The sequence below is a fragment of the Brachypodium distachyon genome, chromosome 3 (genome assembly GCF_000005505.3).
Source record: "Brachypodium distachyon strain Bd21 chromosome 3, Brachypodium_distachyon_v3.0, whole genome shotgun sequence".
Taxonomy (NCBI): domain Eukaryota; kingdom Viridiplantae; phylum Streptophyta; class Magnoliopsida; order Poales; family Poaceae; genus Brachypodium; species Brachypodium distachyon.
The window spans coordinates 56457634-56479662 of record NC_016133.3 but is presented as its reverse complement, the minus strand read 5'-3'; the positions used below and the strand labels follow the sequence as shown (position 1 = coordinate 56479662).

Sequence of the window (22029 nt, the reverse complement as noted above, 5' to 3'; positions counted from 1 at the left end):
ATTTTAAACAGACGGCTGAGAGATTAAACGCCACTCATTGAGCGGTTGTAGATTGTGGTTAATGGGTTGCTTAATGTTGTACAGTAGCCAAACTTAGGGTATATACCGGAGGCCGATCATTGATCTTATCAGGGAGAAGCATAAGCTAAACCTGCCTGCATGGTCAATGGTCTTTGTAAACAAAGAATGGAAGGTGCCTTCTTTTTCTCATACAGTGAAAATGAACTTATATACTTTTGAAAATGCTGTTTGGTGCCCGAGCTGTACCATATGGTCCAAGGAAAGGAATAACAGTACATATTATTGCGCGTGTATATGTATATACAATGCGGTAATTACAAACAAAGTTGTAGTACAACAGGGGAAGATGAGATAGGGCACATAAGGGCAGCTGCTATGGAATGATCAGCTCTACTGGTATTCGCTATGTATCAATTATACATATGTTTATTATTATGCAAATGTTTGTCAGAGGAAGAAGGGAAAGCCCTTTTGTGGTTGTGGCTTGGTGCATTCCGAATCAGCCCATCCAATTTGCCTCCGTTCATTGTCATACACAACTAACTTGCCGCGCAGAGAAACATCTGCATGGACAACCAAGAAATGTATCATTACCCACAGCGTTGCCTATACAGTCAGGATTGAGGGTGTAAGGGAAGAAGACCATATATACCTCCCACTATTAGTGTTGACGCATGATCAATCTCTGCTCCATTTAGCAGCCCCAGACAAACATTCCCCTTATCCTGGAATATAAGTGTAGCAAAAAAACATAAACAGGAGTTTTCAGTATGTACCTTGTGTTAGAACTTAGAAAACCAAACAGGAAATTTATGAGAAATACATAAAGACTTACACTGATGATCAAGTAATCATCGGGAAGAATGGTGAATGTTCTGGGAATGACAAACCATCTGTTCCCGAAATGAAGGTTCAAGGGCTTGAAGAACTGTTTGACGTCTTCTAGGTACCTGAAAATACTAACATGATGAGGACAAGGGCAAACATTTTCTTTTGCGGAGAGTTGCCTGTCGAACTTCCCCTCCTGGGAGAGGCGATCAATTACAGTGCCAACACATTACCTAACATCGAAATCAGCTTTCCAGCACAAAGGCAATGTTGTATCTGATGTATCTTGGACAAAACTGGGGTAGTCATATTTAATCTGTGAAGTTATGAGAAAGTTATTGAATCGAGGTTTGATAGATTCATATGCATGGACAATTAAGAACAACACTCACAGCAGTAACAAGTTTTTTGTATATTTCGTCTGGAAGGTATGTATATGAGCTTCCACTATCAAAAATCACTTGAATAGAGCTTCCTGCTTGCCCATGCATTCTGAGCTGCTGATCTCCATAATTTACTTTCTGGGCTTCTGTGTGGTATAAGTTACTGGCAATATTAAAAAGGAAAAGCATCAAGGAGACTGGAAGGAATTGGTCAGATATTTTCAAGGAATGTGGGAACAAAAGCACAAGATCGTTCTGCTTATGATTTAGGAGCAAAAAGGAAAGGGTTAATTGAATCTATGCCATCCTCTATTCCACCGGTTGGAGATATGCCATTACTAAAACTTGACTTGGAGAAATGCCACTCTAACTTTTTTATACCTCTATTCATGCCATTTTGTCCAATACCAACACATATACAGTCTAAATACGTATAGACATACCTCTATACGAACAATTTGTTTCCCATCCCTAGTCAAACAGTTGTATTCCTCTTATTCCCCACGCGTTCCTCATATCCCGTCCCTAACGGTGGACTCATATATTCTGTAATTTTTATAGATTTTTCAGAGAAGATTGAATTTTGGGCCAAATTTGAATTTTTTTGAACCTTTATGGCGCCTGGAAGACTCGAACATACTGCTGAACGTTGTAAATAGGGGTTTTATGGTAAATACTGTTGTACATGCTGAAATACATGTATTTTATGAACACTTATTGGTCTTAAGTGGACAGAATGGTATTGATAGAGGTATAAGAAAATTAGAGTGGCATTTATCCAAGTCAAGTTTTTGTAATGGCATATCTCCAACCGGTGGAATAGAGAGTGGCATAGATCCAATTAACCCAAAAGGAAAATGATAACTATAGCAGTGAGTGCAATAGAACTTGAAACTAAGAAGAGTATGTGACTTACTCTGGACCACCTCGAATAGGAGCCCACGTCATTCCCCATCTGGGTACATAATCATCCCCCAGAAACATGTAACCCCCACCATTTGGCTCTTTAGTAATACAATGGCCGAAAACGTTAGAAATAATTCCTTGGCTGGCCAGCTGACTAGGAAGGCTTATTGCAGCACTGCTAAGACCGAGAATTCCGTCAGTCTTTGCCGGTGAGGTCAAAAGCTGGCCTTGCTGATCATATGCACACCTATTTATTTGGTAGACAGAAATCAGTTAGGTACTTCGATGATTTAAATAATTTGTTCTGTCATCTCCTGAAAGCTTTGACCATACCCAAATACAAAGTCTAGTTTTTCCCTCCCACCATTTGTAGCGATCATATGCATATCATCCTTTGCCAGGACACCCATAGAGGAGCTTCTATCAGCATATTCAATCTCATAGTCACATTGCTTGCAAGTCGCGCAGTAGTTCTGGTCGCCTTGCAGCTCCTGACATAATAAATCCCTGGGAGGGACTATCTTTTCTTTCGCTGGTTTATATAAGGGATGAGGTCCCTGCATTTGCAGTACATACTAGTTTCAGAGCATTGCAATAAATTTGGAGAGAACAGTGAGGATTTGCTGGAATTGGGAAAATTGCATACTTTGGCACAGTTTGTGCATGGTGCGTCACACTGGATCCACGTCAAATCGCTTCCAGTATCAACATCAAGAAAATAAGGTCTTGGTGGATTGCCAACAAAGATAGACGTGTAATACTGCCTGCAATTGGTGTAAGATAGTATTAACCTCAGCAGGACAAGCATGTCATATTAATCAGACACATTAACATAACTAGTAGCCCTTTAGATGGTTGGAATAGAGACATGAATCACATAAAGAGGCTAGCCTTGACTAAAAATGAAAAATAATTGGGCCTCAACAACTGTCTGCATATGATCTTAGGAGCAGAATTGCATTTCCGGCATATACAGGACTTCCAGCTTTGATATCTGCGCACGTCTCCAAAGTGTGTATTCAGTATTCTAACAGCACTAGCACAATACCGTGCATTGCTACGGACTGAAAATATACACTACATATTTAAAAAGAATGTTGTGCTATCATCTGATCTTAAATCATAATCCATATTCAACAAGTGATGCAGTATGAAGGTTTGACAGACCACCGCCACCAATTGAGTCTTTATAGGAGTGAAGAATCAACAAGTGATGCAGTATGAAGGTGAGACAGACCACCACCACCAATTGAGTCTTTTATAGCAGTAAAGATATACTTACACATCCTACAACAGTACTCAGACTATAAATCTTGAGTTCTTGAAGTATCTAAGAAACATATATATTATACTTTGATGAAAGACAAGTTTCTAAACCTGTACTCACTAAATCAAAACCTCACAGCATCATCAAAACCCTATTTTATGGTTGAAACTGAAACCAATTTTGTCAGACAAGCATTCAGATGGATGTAAATTATAAAAGTTCCCTTAGCTCATCCCCTCCCCAAACCAGATCCTGGAACATACTGTACTAGCTATACATTTTATCATCATAAGGGCCTTCCTTGCCCTGAAGCAGAGTAAAAGTCATTTCCCCCTTGAATCATCACCTGAATGAAATAGCGATATTTATGCCCAAGTTCTAAACCAAATTCCTGAAGAATTGGTACGCACCCATCGGGGAACACATTGCCTTTGATCGGAAGCAGAACTGTGGAGTTCGTCCCGGCCGAGGTTGCCCTCTTCGCCTCCAACTTGTTCACGCCTTTCCTGACGCCGCCATCGTCGATCTTCTTGGCAGCGAGCTTGATGTCACCGAACTCCCGCAGCGCGCGCCCCTGCCGCGTCTTGGGATACAGCGGCAGCAGGAACGACCTGGTCTCGTTCCTCTCCTTCTCCACCTCCTCCTCCTCCACCCCCAGGAACTGCACGGCCACGTCCGAGTAGAAGCAGTAGTAGGCCGCGAGCGCGAACGCGCCCAGCACGAGCACCATCGCCGCCGCCCGCCGCGGGGACACCACCCGCCTCGGCCGCCTGGCCGCGGCGGGGTCCATCCCCGACCGCGGCCGACGCGGCGGCGGCGGCGGAGTCGGGGGAGTGCCCGGATCGTCGGTGTATGTGTAGGCGGTGATGGTTTTGCCCTTGGAGGGCTGGTCCGGGGGTGGGAGGGTGATGATGACCACGCCGTGGAGCTGCGGGTGGTCCGGAGGAGCCACCTGAGGCGGGGGCGGGGGCGGCGGAGGCGGCATCTCCTTGGAGATCCCGGCGGCGCTCCGGTGGGGTCAGAGGGGGCAAGCCATGGACGGAAGAAGGCAAGTGAGGACGGAAACTGGCTAGGGAAGGATCGATCGGATTTCGTTGTTTTGGACTTGGAGCTCCGCTGGATGTGTGTGATTGGACCGTTGACTTGACTTTTGTGCAAGAAAGGGGTATAACCGAGAAAAAAAGTTCTTGGGATAATAATTAGTCGTGTCACCATGATTTGTTAATGTTAACGACGCGGATTAGCTCACGCACGAAAATAAATAATCTTGGCAGGAAAATACTTTCATTGTTGAATAATCACCAATGACATGTGTGCTGATGATGTGTGCCTGTTAACTTGTTAGCGAAAGTGTACTGGTGAGACTAAATCATAGGCATACTAAGTCAGTGCACGTTTTGAGCCTAAGTTGCTGCCATATAAAACTAGGAGAGTGGTTTATAAAACCACGAAGTCAATGGGTAGAATTAACGCATAAAAGTTACTCCCTTCAATCCATATTAATTGTCTAAAATTTGCTCAAATAAATGGATGTATCTATGCCTAAAAAATATCTAGATAAATGTAATAGAAATAGAAAGTCACTTAATATGAAACGGAGAGAGTACGTCTGTCTCTAATATAAGATGTTTTAACCTTTGTCCCAAATTAAAAAATTAAAGTTCTAATAAAAATACTAACAACTAAAATGTTAAATAAGTATGACACAAAGATATATATTATGATGGATTTAATAAAACTGATTTGGAGCTGTAGATTGGCAGAATTTTTTTTATAATTTGATCAAACTTTAAGAAGTTTGACTTGGACCAAAACTAAAACATCTTCCATTTAGAAAGAAGAAAGAATGAAGTATCCATTAAACTTCGAGTACCAACTTTGAATTGCATCCCTTTGTTTTCTTAGTCACGTCCGACAGCTGAATGCCGATTTCTTATAAACCTTCAAAGATAGTTATATTTCAGGTTAAAGGAGATATTATTACGTCTTGTAAGCATTATTGGGCCCATGAGAGGAGTATAGTTCTTTTATCATAAGTAGTTTTTTTATCACTTTTTCTAAACTTATTTCCTTATATTGAGAGTTGCAGTGTTATTAGTGTTGAAGAAACCTTTTTAAAGTATGTACTTTACGTTTTATTTTAAGAAAGACTATTATAGATATTAAATGAAATCAAACAAGTTTACATATGTCGTGCAAAAAAAAACAAGGAAGGTATGCATATCAAATTGAGGTATTACGGGTGTGTTTGGTTTGCTACCAAAACATACCAAGCCAATTGTTTGATCATTGACCAAAATTTAATGTTTGTTTGGATCATGACCAAAAATTTAGCTAGCCAATATCCCATAACCAACCTTAGTTAAATTTAGTCAAATTTTTGATAGGAACAACTCTGGACTCAAATCTAACAGGCCACGAGTTTGGCTTTTATTTTCGGTGCTGTCAAACAAGAGGAGGACGAGACCATTGGGCTTGGTCCTCTCACACAGCCCAGCCCACATATCAACACAAGCGCCAGATATTTCTCCGGAGGCCCACAAGGTTGTCATCTCCTAGCTCGCTGGTAAACCAGCCAGACACTTCCGCGAGGCGCGAGCGAGCTTTCAGTCGCTGGCCATGGACGCCGCCGTCTGCTCCCTCCTCCTGCTGGGCGGCGGCCTCACCGTCCCCACCACCATCGGCCCCATTACCCCGCACCTCTTCCCGACTGCTCTCCCTTGGACCACTCGCCGCCGCCGCTTCATCCGCCTCGCCGCAGCAGGCGCGTCGTCATCGCCGCTCCCCGCTGCTTCGACCCACCCGCGTTGCTCCAGGTGGGCGGTGTCCATGGACGACCCCCCCGTACCCGAGGGAGGCGGCGAGGTGTCCCGCGCGGAGGCCGTCGACTACTACGTGGCTACACTGGCCAGGGTGTTGGGGAGGTGACTACTGGTTCCGCCCTTCTCAAGCGTGGATGGTACTACGATGTTCATGTTCTGTTTCTCTGGCGCTCTCTGATGCTGAAATTATGGTGTTATTGGGAATTATTTGTGCAGTGAGCAGGACGCGCAGATGTGCATATATGACGCTTTATGGGATCGGAGCTACGAGTTCTGGTGCGAGATTGAGGAGGAAGCGGCAAAGGAGCTTGCAAGTATGTTTTTGAATCCCTGGGTGTGGATTAATTATGAAAATTAGTTGAGTTATTTCTTGATAAAAAAGTTTGAATTCTAGGGTGTGATGGATACTTTCAGTTGCAGTTCGTATTTTGCTGGATTGCAGTGAACTATTGATAGCACAGCAGCACAATTTTTAGTTTCCAGTGACACATGCTGCCAATTGGGGATAATTGTACATGTTTGCTGATGATTGATGTTTTCCTTATTGTTCCATTCTCTGAATATTTTGTTGATCTAAATAATTATCTGAATAATGCAAGCAGATCTGCATATATGGTGATAGTCTGGTAGTAGACTAGTAGCTAGGTTTGTGTGTTATGCTGTGCTTTGATAAGTTTTCAAATGTATGTATCCTGTCGTGGGTATGAGTGACTGATTTGATTCTGATACTGCACCTGGATAGTAGCAACTTCGAATAACGAGTGTAGTTGACAGTGATACGAGGGAATGCCGAAATAAAAGGACAGTGCTACATGTATAAACTCGTTTAGCTTCTTAAGCTATTCTGGATTTGCAGAGATGCCTGGGGTATTAGCTGTCAGGGCAGTTGAGGGTGATGCATCAGAGGAGGATAATCGCAGCTTGAGCCTCTCACCAGCAAACCTTGCAAGCTTGAGTGATGATGCTTGTAACCCTTCTTCTTCTAGGCGAAAAAATGAATTTTGGCTTGTCCGGATGGAGAAGCCAGGGGTTGAAGTTGTCACAAAAGCACAAATGGTAGACCACTATACCCAAATCCTCATGAAAGTGGTGGGGAAGTATGTAGAGTCCCATTGGCAACCTAGTTACTACTGCAATCTATATGCCCTGTGATTGATCTATTGTATATTTTCGATTTTATAGTGACAAGGATGCCCAAGTTAGCATATATCATGTTTCATGGGAAAAGGATTATGGGTTCTGCTGTCATATTGACGAAGAATGTGCAAAGGAGCTAGCTGGTGAGCATCATGCGGTTTACCCTCCTGGGTTAAGTCATTATTTCTGTATAAGCAATGCTGCCTTTATTTAGAAATACCAACATATCTTTGTGCGCCAGATGTCCCAGGAGTCTTATCTGTTCTGCCAGATACTAATTTTGGATCAGACAATAAAGATTACAAAGGTTTGTCTCATTCTCTGTTTGTAATGACCTCCGATTCAATTATTTATGCTGGTACCTTAAATCTTATCATCATAGTTGTTCATTTGTTTCAATGATGTGTGTTCCATTGCGAGCAGAATTCTTTCGCTGCTTTTTAAAATGTATTATGGTTTACTTTGGTGGGGGCAATAAGGGTACTGACGACAATGTATTTTGCTATAGAAGAACTGCCGAGGAAGGGAAATAAAGTGGGTCAAAATTAACCCCAACTACCTAAGGGGATGAGCAAATCTTTCACTTATATATAAGTATTCCTCCGTCCAACAAAGGATGTCTCAACTTTTACTAAATTTGAATGCATCTATACACTAAGTCATGTCTAGATACATCCAAATTTTGACAAACTTGAGACATCTTTTGTTGGACGGAGGGAGTATATGATTTGTTGTTCCATGCTATTATTAGCCCTGGGTCTTAATCTGATGTAATCCTGCTGTCTGTTTATTCTTTTGCATCTTATACTCACTTCGGATAGTCTGTCTGGAGTACATTTACATAACTTGAATTTTATTTCCATGCTTCTAGGCAAGCGTGGTGAAAAGAGCCAGATTGTAAAGATTTGTAATGGTTTCAGGTGATGATAGTTTGAAATCCTCGGAAGCTACTCAGGTGGCTGATGTCAAAACTAAAAGGCTCTTTGTTACAGGTAAAGAACAGTCTATATTGTTTATGGGGAAAAGAGTTATATTGTCTATGCATTTATCCTGCTTGTTTATCAACTAGCACCATTTACGCATAGATGATTCCTTCTGTCTTGTTCTGAAGTAATCTCTCGTATCTTTTCTTTTGAAGTGAAACTGAGTCAATCAATAAATTATACCCAATACTTTTCACATACTGCGGAACTTAAAGTAGTGCTTGTGCGAAAAAAGGAACTTAAAGTGGAGTAAAACGGACAATTGGGCAATTGGGCCCTATTTGTGGTGCTGTGTTCAAATGTAAACCTGCTGAGCACAACTTAGAAATGTTGGTGATACACATATTATAAGCATACAGAAATAAGTGAGTCTTAAACCTTGATCAGATCACAAACTTCTATTGCTCCCTTTTGTAACAGAAGCAACGGTAAGCATAATATACAGTGTGCTAGAAAATCAGTTCTCTTTTAATCTCGGTGTTCTTAATTTCACCCAATATGGCAGGACTTTCATTTTATACATCTGAGAAAACATTGCGGGCAGCCTTTGAGCCTTTTGGTGAGCTGGTTGAAGGTTTGTGATACTAGTGCAGAATTGTTTGTACCTATCCATTACTTCTTTTCGTTTGAAATACTGAATTTTAGGACTTACCTTATTACAGTCAAGATAATAATGGATAAGATATCAAAAAGATCAAAGGGGTATGCCTTCATAGAATACACCACAGAAGATGCTGGCGGTGCTGCTTTGAAAGCAATGAATGGAGAGGTAACTGACAAAAGTCTGTTTGCTGATAGCCTTCACATGACATCCAGTTACCTCTCAAGCTTACATCTATGCTTCTATTTGCAGATAATAAATGGCTGGATGATAGTTGTCGATGTTGCTAAAACCAATTTGAGAAACCGCCAACCGCCATCTAGTGTGTCCGGTTTTCGACCACGTTTTCCTACTAGATGAAGATTTCACATACAATATTTTACAGCTAGATATTAGGGATTAAGTGATTAGCAGTGGGGGAATGCCACAGTTTACTGTCGACTGTATTTTCTTGTGCCATGCTCTTCTGATAGTTGAGAGAAATGACTATCATTTCCCTTTAGTACTTGGTGCTACCCACAAGATATGTAAATGCAGTTCAAGTGTAAAACTACCTGAAATTTATCAAGTTAAGAAATTTATCTTGTTATGAAGCACATCTCTCATGTACGGAGTACTATATTTCTTAACAAGATAATGCAATTTTCCAGAAAACATTATATGAATCCCTGCATTCATTTTCTTCTTGTTTTGAGGAAAAGCCTGCTTGCATTGCTGTGTGTACACATATTCAGTTGGACACCACATGGCTGTTGTCGAAATGCTCCTGGATCCCTACAACAAAACTGAAGGGGCGACCAGAACGCTGTCCATGCATGCATCCCGAAATCAACCTTTCTAGACTTGACGAGTGTTGCCTCATCGTAAGTCAATGATTGACACTTGTCCTGCCACCACTTTTCCTTTCCAACTCTAAACCTTTGAAAGCTAGAAACCCTTTGCCTTCGATTACTCCCTCCGTCCCAATTTATGAGACACGCACGCGTACTAAGATCATCAATTTAACTATCAAAATATAAATTATATGATGTAAAAACCATATCACTGGAAATTTATTTGACTACAAATCTAATGATATATTTTTTATGAAATATAATTTAGATTTTGCTAATTAAATTTGTAATCTTGGTATGCGTGCGTGCCTTGTATACTGAGACGGAGGAGTAATTCCTTGCTTTCCTCAAAGTAAAACCTCGGAACTTGCAAAAAGTGTTTTTTGAGCATCGGTACCAACAAACCTGCACTCCCGTTGGTCCATACGACTATGGTGCTTACGATACGGGCTCATTGACCAACCAAAGGCAGCTCCGAAGAACAAAGTTGAGCATTGGCAGATGGACTCCGTGGGTTTTGGTGTCGCAAAAATAAAATTGATACTCCGTGGCCATTTCATAAACAAAGATATATACCCGTGGATATCTTATAGACTGACTATCATGAATACCCCTAGAAACAAAGGAGACTCTTATCTGAATTTAGAAGATTTTTTTCCAAGATTTGGTAGTACTAGTAATATTTAGAGTGTTACTCTATGTTACGTTAGCATTTCTCAGGTAGCTGAGCTGCTATAGCTGGTACCATCAGAGCATAGATTTTAGGTGTTTGAAGTAGTAGTTTGCTAACAATTAATTTAGTATTTTTAATACTCCGTAACTGAATTTTCCTGCTCTTGTTTGGTTATAAAACGAACTGAAATATGGAAAACATGTACTAGGTTCTTTAGATTTGCATAAACATGATTTATGATACAATATATAATAAAATGTTTGACACACTAGTGCAGTAGTGCGTCACGCAGTGAGCTTTCAACATATTTTAGTTGCCGATTTCTTTATAAAAAAATATTTTTGGTTGGTCACGGTAGGCATTGCCCGTTGTTAATTTGGCTTCATTTTCTTGTAGTTTATTTGACGAGCCCTCTGCAGGCACACGAGGTCTTCGCTCCACGTTGCTTCTCTTTATTATGCTTTGTTAATTCATTTATTCCGAAATTCAGAATATCACTCTACAATATATTTAAGCGATCAGCTTGAATTCCTAGAGTCTATATCCGTATGCATCTTTTACCGTTGGCTCTCCTGATTGTTGCTCCTAGAGTATTGTTTTATATAAAAAAGGATTCCTTCCGATCCTAACTAAGGCAGAAACCATTTTTTATTAGATATGCTTGAAGATATCTGTATGCTTAGTTTATCCACCGTCGTGGACTATTACGGCGGTTCTGTACTACTATGATTTTCCAAGATTTGAACAGTGTCATGTAGCCCTAATATAAGATGGTTGCAATGTTAGCTCACACTCCAACCATATTAAAAACTAAAAGAATCTCTCATGCACCAAAGCGTAGTCATTATGATGGCAACAAAGAGTAGTACTTTACGTTAAAAAAAGATGGAATTAGCGTACTGCTATAATAAGATGCATTGGGCACGCAGTCTCTGGTAATTTACATGGTGGCACGACCTTTGAAGATTACAATACGAGGTAAGCTGGTAGGAATGTCGACATCTCCCATGTTAATTAGGAATCAAGCTTCCCAAGTGGCCAAAGGGCAGTTTTTGAAAGAACAAAAAGTCGCCAAAGGACAGGTTCACTGCTGGCGATATACTAGTATGTAACGGATAGGAACATGTTATTTAGCAATTATTTGTCCAGAGGAGCTCGCTTCAGTTCTCTAAAATTTGTAGTTTTAGACACGGACGAATTGAAGTCAAACGATCAATGTTTTAAACCATCTTTTAATATGATGGTCAGATCTTAAGGCCGTTTTAACTCGATCGATCATGCAGTGATTTCCAGGAATTAGGAAGTTTGGAGAATCCGAATTCCTAGGACTTTTTTTCTACGTGAGTTGTATGATAGTGAGTTGTTTGATCTGCAGGATCAAATTCTCTCTATATATTTTTCTTCTAGGAATTCCTCCACACTAGTGCTCCAAACCTCTTGGAAAGTTTAATACTTCCTCCGTTCCATAATTCTTGTCTTAAATTTGTTCAAAAATGAATGTATCTATCATAAAAAGCATCTAGATACATGTAATATTTCGACAAGAATTATAGAACAGAGGTAGCACTTTTTCCTCACAGTGCAATCACACCAAACTTCGGTGCAAATGAGATGTTGTAGGATTCAAGTAGTGGGCAAGCCACATTACAAGCGATGATGATCGTTCCATCATATCCAAAGAAAGAAAATGCATGGTTCAAGTAGCTAGGCGTAACACTACAACGCTATATTTTCCCAGTTCTTGCATTTATTTGAATCCTGGGAATCAAAAAAAGCCTTGATTGATTTGACTTACTTCATAATGTATCTAGGATTTTGACTGATGTGTCTGCCTTTTTTTTAGAGGAACTGATGTCTCTCTGGCTAAACCAACTAAATGACTAATAATCTACGTTACTACGTACCTTGGTCCCATCGTGGAAGGCACAAATTAAGGTAGAAGACCCAAATTAAGGTTACTAAACAGGCCGCCCAAAGGGGAAGCAGGTATACATAGATCTAAAGAAGGACTGCTAAGTACCCCAGCCACTTTGCACCCATTCGTGCATAAAACCTAATCGAGCACTTCACTTTCTCCTTCTTCTCCTAGGTACAGACCTGGCAACCCGATAACTATTATTGCAAGCTTTAATTAGTTTCTCTATCCCATCAGATCATCCCCTTAATTTGATCACCGGCCTCTTCTCCTTCTTCTTCTTGCACTAGTTGTTCTTGTGTTGGTGTGTGTAGTTATATTAGAAAGCTATATATCATGGTGGTGTGCTCTCGATCTCAATCTTGAACTAGGTTTTGTGATCTCTCCTGTTAATTATCTTGGTGGTGTGCTCGATCTCGATCTCTATCTTCAACTGGTTCTGTGATCTCTCTTATTATTAGCTATAGATCTGACCTGAGGCGAGATGGGGAGGGGGAAGATAGTGATACGGAGGATCGACAACTCGACCAACAGGCAGGTGACGTTCTCGAAGCGGCGGAGCGGGCTGCTGAAGAAGGCCAAGGAGCTCTCCATCCTCTGCGATGCGGAGGTCGGGCTTGTCGTCTTCTCCAGCACCGGCAGGCTCTACGACTTCTGCAACACCAAGTAATTTTTTCCTTCTTCATTCCTTCCTTCACGTGTGTGTTATGTGGATCGATCGATCCTCTCCCTGATTGCCTTGGTTAGTTAATTAGGTTAATTTTCTGGCCTGTTTCGATCTTTGCCAGCTCTGAGTGTCTCTTTGTTCTTCACACTAGCTAGCCAGTTTATGTAATACAGCGTGGATGTGTATATAGATGTTGCTTGAGGGTTCTATGCATTTCGATGATTGTTTTTTTTTCAAATGGTTTTGCTAGAACACGGTTGGGTGTAATTTTCTTAAAATCTAGTCAACTCGCTCTACCTACCCCTTCTTCATCGATCCCCTTCTTCTTTGGACCCGTCAGGGTGTGACCTCGCTACAACTTTGTCAGATCTAGATCTGCAAGGCACAGACACCATCAACACGGAGCTAAGAGAGCGAGTAGGTGTTAGGGATTTGTGGTGGGATGGGGGTATGTGGTTCCGATGCCGAAGATGTTCTCTCTTTGGGGCTTGGACGCAAATACCGGTAGATAAGCACTGGCGTGGTGCGTCTGGGTGGGGTGGCCAAGTGGCGCCTCAACATCGATGGTCGCAGATTTTGATGACACGATCGTGAGCCACACTATCATATGGCGGGTCGATGGGTGTGGGGTTGGTAGTGATGGTGTCTGATTAATGGCGGTAGATCTCTAGAGGCGATGGCCACCGAAGATGGGAGGGTTCAGGGCGGAAGGGAGACGTCGATGATAATTGGGGTGAGGGGTTTTCTAGGTTTCAAAACGCGTGCACACACACATAGAGGAGGGGGGGGGGGGAGAGACAAAGAGATGAGATGCATGAAAACCATTGGCCGAGATAAAAAAAAAAGTGTACGCTTGAAGTGGTTTATCTTTTAAGAGTTTTGAATGAGATTTATCATGATTGACCTTCAACTATCTTCAATAACATGATCAAAGTTATCACAAGAAAGTGCAATCTTTTGTTCATTGTCGGTGTGTAGGGTCGCATAGTGAGCTAGTGTTGCCGTTGGTGTTGAGCTAGATCTTGCTTAGTGTAGTTGTGTTGCGCATTTATTTTGTTAATTTGCTTGATCTTTGATCTGCTTTGTAAGATGATTTCCTCAACACCCTGTATCGTTCAATTGATTTGGTATTATTATTAATTTAAAGCCAAACAACAAAGTCTTCTATCTAAAAAGAATGTTGATTTTGAATTTCTTTTAAAGCAAACTCCCGTGAGTCCAGTTTCACCATTTGTTTTCGAACATTTGGCATTCCCTCTTGTGAGCTTGGATTTTTTTTTCATAAAAAAATTGGAAATTAATTTTTTTGAAAACAATTACATGTACATATAGATTTATTTTACATATGTGTGTGAATTTCATGAAGAAATAATTTAACATGTGAACTATAGAAAGAAAAATAAATACAAACTTATCGATTTACAATAGCAAATAGTACATGTATTATAGATGCACTTATTCTTTTCCTGCAGTAGAAGAACATATTTCTCGATGGAATTTTACTGGTTAGTAGTACACGTTTTTTTTTTGGAAACTTTGAAAACTTCCAAATGACTTTTTAAAAAAAGGCTCCATGGAGCCCGGGTTCCACTAGTGTTTTCTGAATACTGATGGGTCTATTTTGTTTTCCTTGTTTTTATGTCAGCATGAAAGCTGTGATCGACCGGTACACAAGGGCAAAAGAGGAACAGCAGCCTGTCGTGAATGCAACTTCAGAAATTAAGGTATGTGTGGTTAAAGAAAGATGGTTATGATCAGAGGACGCATGTGCATGTTGCATGCGCATGTGATGTTCTAAACTAATTAAGAGCAGCTTACAGACTTCGAGGTTACTTAACTTCTTCTCTAACTCCGCTAGTTAATTGGTAGTGCTGCATCCATCGTAAAATATACTGTTGAATTCTGAACTTTGAAAGCAATTTTTTATACGTAGCATTTATTGATTGATATCACAGAATCACAATCAAAATAAATTGTTTTTTGGTACAAATCCAATCCAATGGTATCAAGTTTATGTAACATAATCGGCGTTTTTTTGTACCAGAACATGAATTTAGACAGTCCAATTATCTGCAAAAGAAAAATAGCGTGTATTCCCTGCAAGATGTTTGTTTTGCTTAAAGAGGTGACAAGGCAGGCTTGGGAAGTGGGAAGACACCCTCACAAATCAAAACTGACTACTCGATGCTAGCTATCTTGCCCATGATTATCTGTTGCTTTGAGCTTACTCACTCAACTTTGTCCTGAGTAAACTTTGATCAAATTTATAGACAAATCTCAACATTTACAACTCTAAATTAGTTTTATTAAATCCATCATAACATATATTTTCACAGTATAATTATTTGATATCGTAGATGCTAGTACATTAAGAAGTTTGACTTAGGACAAACGGCCCCATTCCGAAATAAATGACGTGGATTTGTATAAAAATCTATGCAAATCTAAATTACTTATTTTGGAACTACTCTGACGGCGGATATATTTTAAGAACTGACCAGTTATGAATCGCATGATAAAACCAACGTCATGCACGATTTTACTATTATGGTGTATTTACCGTATAGAAACCTACCATGGCATATGCTCTGGTAGAGATGGAACACCTGCGATGATGTGTCCTGTGCCTACAAGAAGGTCGTAGCCATCGATGCATCCTCATCTTATTTTTTTCCGACGAAAAGACAATCAATTTCCGTCATTCGATAAGCAGAGTGGAAAAACTGTAGAAAAGGACCTTTTTTTTTACCTGTCGAAAAGGACCTAAGCAATGTCCCGGGTCAGTAGAGATGGATCCTCACTTTACAGGAGATAGATCCCCCGGACATGCGACCGGGTAATGAAGCGAGGTCCCATTTTACATGGCTTTAGTTTTGACGAAATCTATGGGCTAGTCAAGGAGCCCCTTTAGTTCCAGGCATCGAAAATTGATGCACGCTTGAGCGTCTGAGGGAGGTCAGCACTCAGCAGTACCAGCTAGCCCTGCAAACTACAAAATCTTCAACTGACCAGTGTTCTGAAGGGCTTAGAAGTATATACCATGCATCAAACAAGAGAATAAAAAACAAAGTGTGTTCATAGTATTTGTAAATTATACTATTTCAGCAGTTGCATGTCATAGTATCGTTGCTAAAACAGCAAAGCTGAATCTGGCAAAGGATGCTTCATCATAATTTATCAGTAACTTAGGGTTTTGCCGCCTGCCCAGCAATAAAAAGGACATATCAGACTAGTCAATAGTCAATACGGTATATCCAAAAGGGGCAAACAAACTCGTTTACATCCATTACAACAGCCATCAAGGCTGCAAAAGTACGTGCTCAGTCTTCATCCTTAGATGCTGTGGGTGGAGCTCCAGGTTCAGCCAGTTGCAGTGGAATTTGATTATGATTAAAGCTTCAGCTCGTAACCTTGCAGGTGGTCTGCTCTGGCCAGTAGTGTCTCTCCTTTTCACCTCCAGATTGTAAACCTGCCCAGTATTGTAGAAAAGAACACACGTAACAGATCAGTTGAGCAGGGCTGTTTAGTTTAACCACGGAACATGCCGTCCCGGATGCAAGTTGAAACTTGATGGGACCAGATTTGCCACCTACCAAAGAGTGTTATGTTACTGGAGACATCAAGCACAACAATATAACCAAACTTTAGTTATGAGAATCTCAGGCAGCTTCGGAATAACAGGCTTGTCACAGTTAGTTGGTACTTGATCATATGCCCTTTAACTGTCATAACTGCTACACTCCTCCATTGTGCACTTCCTCCACTTGAAAACGACGTCAAACAATCCAAAGTTCACCCTGGGGCCTAGGGAGTATATCATACAGTACACATTTAGATCAAAAGGCAAGCACATAACCAAAACTCAAATAAGAGATACTCTGGGCCGATAACAAGTAGACAACCAAGAGATATCACACAATGTCGGTTAAACACAACACATACTGAACCTGTCAAGAGTGATACAGCCGTATCCCCATATTTTTACAGTGACGCTAACTGGCTGTATGTTCATACCTTCTGTGTCAACTTGCAACTTCTAGAATAGTTACCAAATGTAGCTTTTAAGATTTCAAATGACACTATAAGTCAGTAGCAATATGAGCCTTAGTAACAACCATCTATCAATAAAAAAATACTAATGATGAGATTGGTGATTATGAATTCATGTTATGGAATCAGGGGTGTGACAGGACTATGTTGATAAGTTTTTTGCATCCAAAAACTCCATTCCATCTTGCCCTTTATTAGTGATCATTTTTTCTATATGCCAAGAAAAAGGTGAATCATGGATCCACAAGTTTCATGGTCACACAGGATAGTGACCAGCCATGGTCAGTACCTTATCCAGAGCTATGTAAGACATGATTTTGGCTATAAGATTGTGAGGCGGTAATAACCGAAGATGGAAGCTACACTGTCTTTGCTTCTGAAGAATTGTGAGGCTTGGCAGGACAGTGTGTATAATAGGGCCTGAATTAGTTGGGTACTCAAATGGATAGAACTAGAAGAAAGGGTAAATCAAAGGGTTGAGGCTGGCACCGTCACATGGCATCTTGTTTTGTAGTTGTTGGAAAGAAATACTGTTTGCATATTACATTATTACAGAACCAATATTGTGTTCACCATATTGTTTGTACCTAAGATTGCACAAAACCAGATATGTAACACCAGATGTTGATTCTGTGCTAACAAGGTGACGGTAATCAATGTCCATAGCTCAAATCAGACACCGCTATATCCATATGTATAGCAAGTAGATGAAACTGGTCTGATGCCATAGCAAGCACATATGCAGTTATCTACTACCTCTGATCCAAAATAAGTGTCGCAGTTTTGAACTAGACTTGAACTAGGCTTAGTTCAAAACTGAGACACTTATTTTGGATCAGAGGGAGTAGTAGTTATAGGTTTTCACTAACAGATTGCCATTCCTTTCTCGATTATTTTCTAATGCTCCCTCCGTCCAACAAAGGATGTCTCAACTTTGACTAAATTTGAATGCATCTATACACTAAGTCATGTCTAGATACATCCAAATTTTGACAAACTTGAGACATCTTTTGTTGGACAGAGGGAGTATAATTCATAGTTGAAGGAAACTGACAAAACTTTCTGTTTTGCTGACAGCTCTGGCAAAGGGAGGCAGCAAGCTTGAGGCAGCAACTGCACAACTTGCAAGAAAGCCACAAGTATGATGATCTTCTATTCGTTCTGCAATGAAAATAAATCACCAATTAGTGATCATGGAAGTGAATTTAAATATCACATGGAAAACTTTATAAAACTGAACAATCAAAAGTGAAAATACTACATCAGCTGGGACAGAAAATAATAATAATGCTGACACCGGTAAAACATTCAGAGTAATCACTCTTCCAACAACATAATAAGTTGTTCTGCTTCAACCTATGTAGGCAGAACAGAGATGTAGCATGGCGACAATTAGATAATTCAAGTGTATTCATGAATTACTGTGGCAAACTCATTTGCATGGTTATAGGCAACTAATGGGAGAGGAGCTTTCTGGCCTAGGCGTAACTGACCTCCAGGGTTTAGAGAACCGGCTTGAAATGAGTCTACGCAGTATCAAAACAAGGAAGGTTATTACATATGTTCTCCATTATCAGTGATTTTGTTTTCCTATCTGCTTCAATCTAATGATGCAGCTAACATCTACCAAACAGGACCACCTTCTGAGAGGTGAAATTGAAGAGTTACACAGGAAGGTCTGGCCCTGCGAGCAGTGACCTTATATTGTTCCAAAAAAAAAACAGCATGCACAGAAGGTTTCTACTAACATCTAATCTTACACTAATTGCGCAACAGGGAAGTCTAATCCACCAGGAAAACATGGAACTATATCGAAGAGTAAACGTCATGACACAACAAAAAGTGGAGCTATGTAGACAGGTTTGATGCATGACCTTTTCTTACAAGCTTCAATGACACATTACCAGAAACAACTGAAACTAACGACCTAAGTTTCAGCTTCAGAGCTGTGAGGCGAGAGGTGCCATGGATGCAACTAAAAGCTGTACCACTCCCTACAACTTTTGTATTGTGCAGGATGCCAATACTCCGGCTGATCTTGAACTGAGTCGATCACAAGAAAAGGAAGGGGAACATATCAAAACAGGTGCTCCAGAATTGGGGTAACTATTCTCTTCTAGAAACCAAACATTCCTTTGTTCCAAGAAGTATATAGAAGTTTAATCAGGGACCTATGCTTTCACATGTAGCAGATTCCAACTGTCCTAAGACGATCCATTACAAAATGGACAACGTTATGGTATTCGAAACTTAAAACAAGATGTGGAGCATTTTGGAGTTTGAAAGCAGATAGTATGTTGTGCATTATAAGCTTGGACAGAAAAATATGTACAGACTACAGACAGGATAAATTGTGTTATCCAGGGCTCCTGTATTTAAGATGTGACATAATGGCTGTTGTAAGGATACGTGCTATAACAGATTTCACTCGAAGGTGATTTGTGCTGAAAGGGTATTTAAAATATCCTAGCAATAAGAAAGGGGTGTCAGCAACTTGTCCGATCTGTCTATGTCTCACATAAAGTGGGTATGCCTTCAGTGCTGGCTGCCGAGTGATGTGTCTATCAGATCAACAGTCAACACTCCCTTACCCATAGAAGTTCAGCTAGGGCTTCATTCGGAAGTGCACGCAGCCTAATATACCAAAGCCACAAAATATATATTTTGTATTGCAACTTTTTCACTTTGAATCTTCATCAATACTCCCTCCGTCCCTAATTAATTGGCGCCAGATTTTTTGCAAAGAAACCCCTGTAAATTTCCGAAATAAAAGGTTTATTTCGGAAATTTACAGGGGTTTCTTTGCAAAAAGGCCAGCACCAATTAATTAGGAACAGGGGGAGTATGTGTTATTTAAACACAGAATTCCCCATGTACGATGTACACATACTTGGTAAAAAAATAGGTTAATGCCATTTTGACTCGATATTCGTTTATTCTGCCATTGTGCATTCAATGTTTGTTTATTCTGTCATCATGCAGACATGTAGGACAAGCAGGAAATTTTTTTCTGTTGTAAAAATGGATCAAAAAGTATTAAAACACTGGTAACTGCATTTCAGATGCAAATACTGAAACAGTTAGTAAATCTTAAATAAAGTAAAAGTTGTGGTCCCTTGATAGCTACAGATAGTTATGCTTCCATATGACGTTAAGGTAACTATATACTCCCTCTGATCCTAAATTCTTGACTCACATTTGCCCAAATATGGATGTATCTATTCTTAAAAAGCATCTAGATACATGTAATATTTCAACAAGAATTTAAGATCGGAGGGAGTACTTGTTAACAGTATATAGTCACCATCAATTTGTCTAATTGTTGACACGAAGCAATAGTTAGGCTCGTTAATAATTCAAGTTGGTGCCATTAAGATTCAGATCTACAACTATATGCAAAGATGGAGAAGGAGAGGCTCCACCAAGGTGAATTACAACACTGCCTCAAAGAAAAATTGATCCAGCAAGATTCTTGCAAACACTCAGTAATAATACATGACAAGAATGGCCAGTTGCGGAACAATAGCTTGGTTTCATGATTAAAATCTCCCAAGTAATACATCATTGAGTTGAATATGTGTTCGGTGCCTTACTTGCGCCTTTCCCGCAAGTAATGCATGTTTCGCTGTCATACTTGCGTCTTCCCAGCAAGTAATGCAGTTGTCGCCTCATGCTTGGTGCCGCCGCATGCGAATCACTAGCCAAGCAAAAAGATCATAAACGTCAGAAAAATTCAGTAACCCATGTCAACAGACAGTGACAAATGAATTAAAACATACACATAACCTAGCATCGATCACTGCTACTTGAAACAAAAAAAACCGAGAAACGAAAACGGGAAAAATATTACTACTCCAAATAAGACAGGTTGCTAAATAACCTAATGCAGCAATCAGTTTTGTGGAATCTAGCTACTTGTCTCCAACTGACAGCGGGGATAGAGTTTAGCTTTCCGAGTGCACAAGCGCGGAAGCAAAATCAGAAACTCAAAGCGAAGCTATCAAATGGAAACTAAAACAGTGAAAATAATTCCGCATTGCAGTCTTCCAGCTGCTATCAAATCTGGAACAAACATCGCTAGAACAATCTGCAGCCAAACCAGTCATTTTCGAGCTCGAACAATTCATGCCAGTAGAAACCAAAACGCAGCAGCAAACTAAAGTCCCAGATCTACCATCATCGCCACTACTTCAAACACGAAATCTAAAGCGAGATCTAGCAGCAGCAGATTCCCCTCCCCTTACCTCGAATCCTCCGCGAGTCACCACTCCGAGCCACCAGCCAGCCAATGGTTTCAACAAACAGCTGAATGGTACTACTACTACTGCCGTTCCGCGGGCGCCGCTGGCTTTAAGAAGGGGGCGGCGAAGAGTCTAGAAGGATCGGGATCGGTCCAGAACCCTCGGCCCCAAGTGGGGGATTAGGAAAAGCCGGGGGAATGACGACGCGAGGGCAGTGGAGAATTGGCTTTCGGCGACGGGGAACGGCTGCGGGAGAGATCGGGAAGAGATCTGGGTGATTAGCGCTTCCTATAGTTAATTGCGGCCATTAGTGGCTGCGCACGCCGCCACGTCGGGCAACGTGATTTTAAATGCAACAGGTGTCGGGAGCGGAGCGTGGCTAAAGGCTGTGTCGCCCAATCAGGCTTCAGCTTTATATATGCTCCTTCTGGTTCCGATCGTAATTATGGATCCGGGGCAGGGCTAATTTGGTTGGGGGCCCAGCTTGGAAACTTCGAGAAGCATGTAGATGTACGTTGATTGCGACCCCAGAATCACGAATTGGAGTATGGTTCCTTTGTCTAGCTTTTGCTGTGAAGCTTTGATTAAAAGATCAGACGACCGTATAGATCAAACAAACAGAGAATCAATCAGTAAAATACTAGTTAAGCCAAAGGCAGCAACTACTAATTGAGTACTCAAGCAAACTGCCCCTGTTATCTA

The 22029-nt window shown here is 40.7% G+C and overlaps 3 protein-coding genes and 1 non-coding gene across 17 annotated transcripts; 2 read left to right on the top strand and 2 right to left on the bottom strand.

Annotated features, from left to right (window-relative positions):
* Positions 1-271: 271 nt before the first annotated feature.
* On the bottom strand, positions 272-4484 carry LOC100839611 (aspartyl protease APCB1). Its single transcript, XM_003570455.4, has 9 exons — positions 3816-4484; positions 2785-2902; positions 2472-2695; positions 2149-2385; positions 1242-1395; positions 1083-1165; positions 857-971; positions 674-746; positions 272-584 (listed from the first exon to the last, which is right to left on the bottom strand). The coding sequence occupies exons 1-9, from the start codon at positions 4388-4390 to the stop codon at positions 469-471; spliced, it is 1695 nt and encodes a 564-aa protein (XP_003570503.1). The 5' UTR covers positions 4391-4484; the 3' UTR covers positions 272-468.
* A 1467-nt stretch (positions 4485-5951) lies between these two features.
* On the top strand, positions 5952-9544 carry LOC100843274 (organelle RRM domain-containing protein 1, chloroplastic). The gene is made up of 9 exons (XM_003572968.4): positions 5952-6329; positions 6444-6541; positions 7084-7324; positions 7410-7507; positions 7606-7671; positions 8285-8356; positions 8853-8921; positions 9010-9116; positions 9201-9544. Exons 1-9 carry the CDS (start codon positions 6025-6027, stop codon positions 9306-9308), a joined length of 1164 nt encoding a protein of 387 aa, XP_003573016.1. The 5' UTR covers positions 5952-6024; the 3' UTR covers positions 9309-9544.
* A 2885-nt stretch (positions 9545-12429) lies between these two features.
* On the top strand, positions 12430-20785 carry LOC100840222 (MADS-box transcription factor 57-like). 14 transcript variants are annotated; one of them, XM_024460358.1, is made up of 9 exons: positions 12430-12543; positions 12831-13035; positions 14682-14760; positions 18164-18225; positions 18537-18636; positions 18721-18762; positions 18863-18946; positions 19103-19172; positions 19279-19590. In XM_024460358.1, exons 2-9 carry the CDS (start codon positions 12854-12856, stop codon positions 19338-19340), a joined length of 681 nt encoding a protein of 226 aa, XP_024316126.1. In that variant the 5' UTR covers positions 12430-12543; positions 12831-12853; the 3' UTR covers positions 19341-19590. The 14 variants fall into 14 exon arrangements, with proteins under 14 accessions (XP_024316126.1, XP_014755383.1, XP_024316127.1 ...); XM_014899897.2 differs by having other exon boundaries at positions 19103-19188; XM_024460359.1 differs by having other exon boundaries at positions 19103-19188; positions 19276-19590.
* On the bottom strand, positions 17815-17954 carry MIR5180A (microRNA MIR5180a). The gene has a single exon (NR_126928.1). It is a non-coding gene; the product is annotated as a microRNA MIR5180a (primary transcript).
* Positions 20786-22029: the final 1244 nt, after the last annotated feature.

Coding starts and splice junctions, on each gene's coding strand:
- LOC100839611 (XM_003570455.4), bottom strand. CDS start 4,390: ATGCCGCCTCCGCCGCCCCCGCCCCCGCCTCAGGTGGCTCCTCCGGAC. Junction 2,386..2,471: donor AAACTAGACTTTGTATTTGG/GTATGGTCAAAG, acceptor CCAAATAAATAG/GTGTGCATATGATCAGCAAG. Junction 972..1,082: donor AAAGCTGATTTCGATGTTAG/GTAATGTGTTGG, acceptor TAGTATTTTCAG/GTACCTAGAAGACGTCAAAC.
- LOC100843274 (XM_003572968.4), top strand. CDS start 6,025: ATGGACGCCGCCGTCTGCTCCCTCCTCCTGCTGGGCGGCGGCCTCACC. Junction 6,542..7,083: donor AGCGGCAAAGGAGCTTGCAA/GTATGTTTTTGA, acceptor CTGGATTTGCAG/AGATGCCTGGGGTATTAGCT. Junction 7,508..7,605: donor ATGTGCAAAGGAGCTAGCTG/GTGAGCATCATG, acceptor TTTGTGCGCCAG/ATGTCCCAGGAGTCTTATCT.
- LOC100840222 (XM_024460349.1), top strand. CDS start 12,854: ATGGGGAGGGGGAAGATAGTGATACGGAGGATCGACAACTCGACCAAC. Junction 13,036..14,681: donor TACGACTTCTGCAACACCAA/GTAATTTTTTCC, acceptor TTTTTATGTCAG/CATGAAAGCTGTGATCGACC. Junction 14,761..18,163: donor ATGCAACTTCAGAAATTAAG/GTATGTGTGGTT, acceptor TTTTGCTGACAG/CTCTGGCAAAGGGAGGCAGC.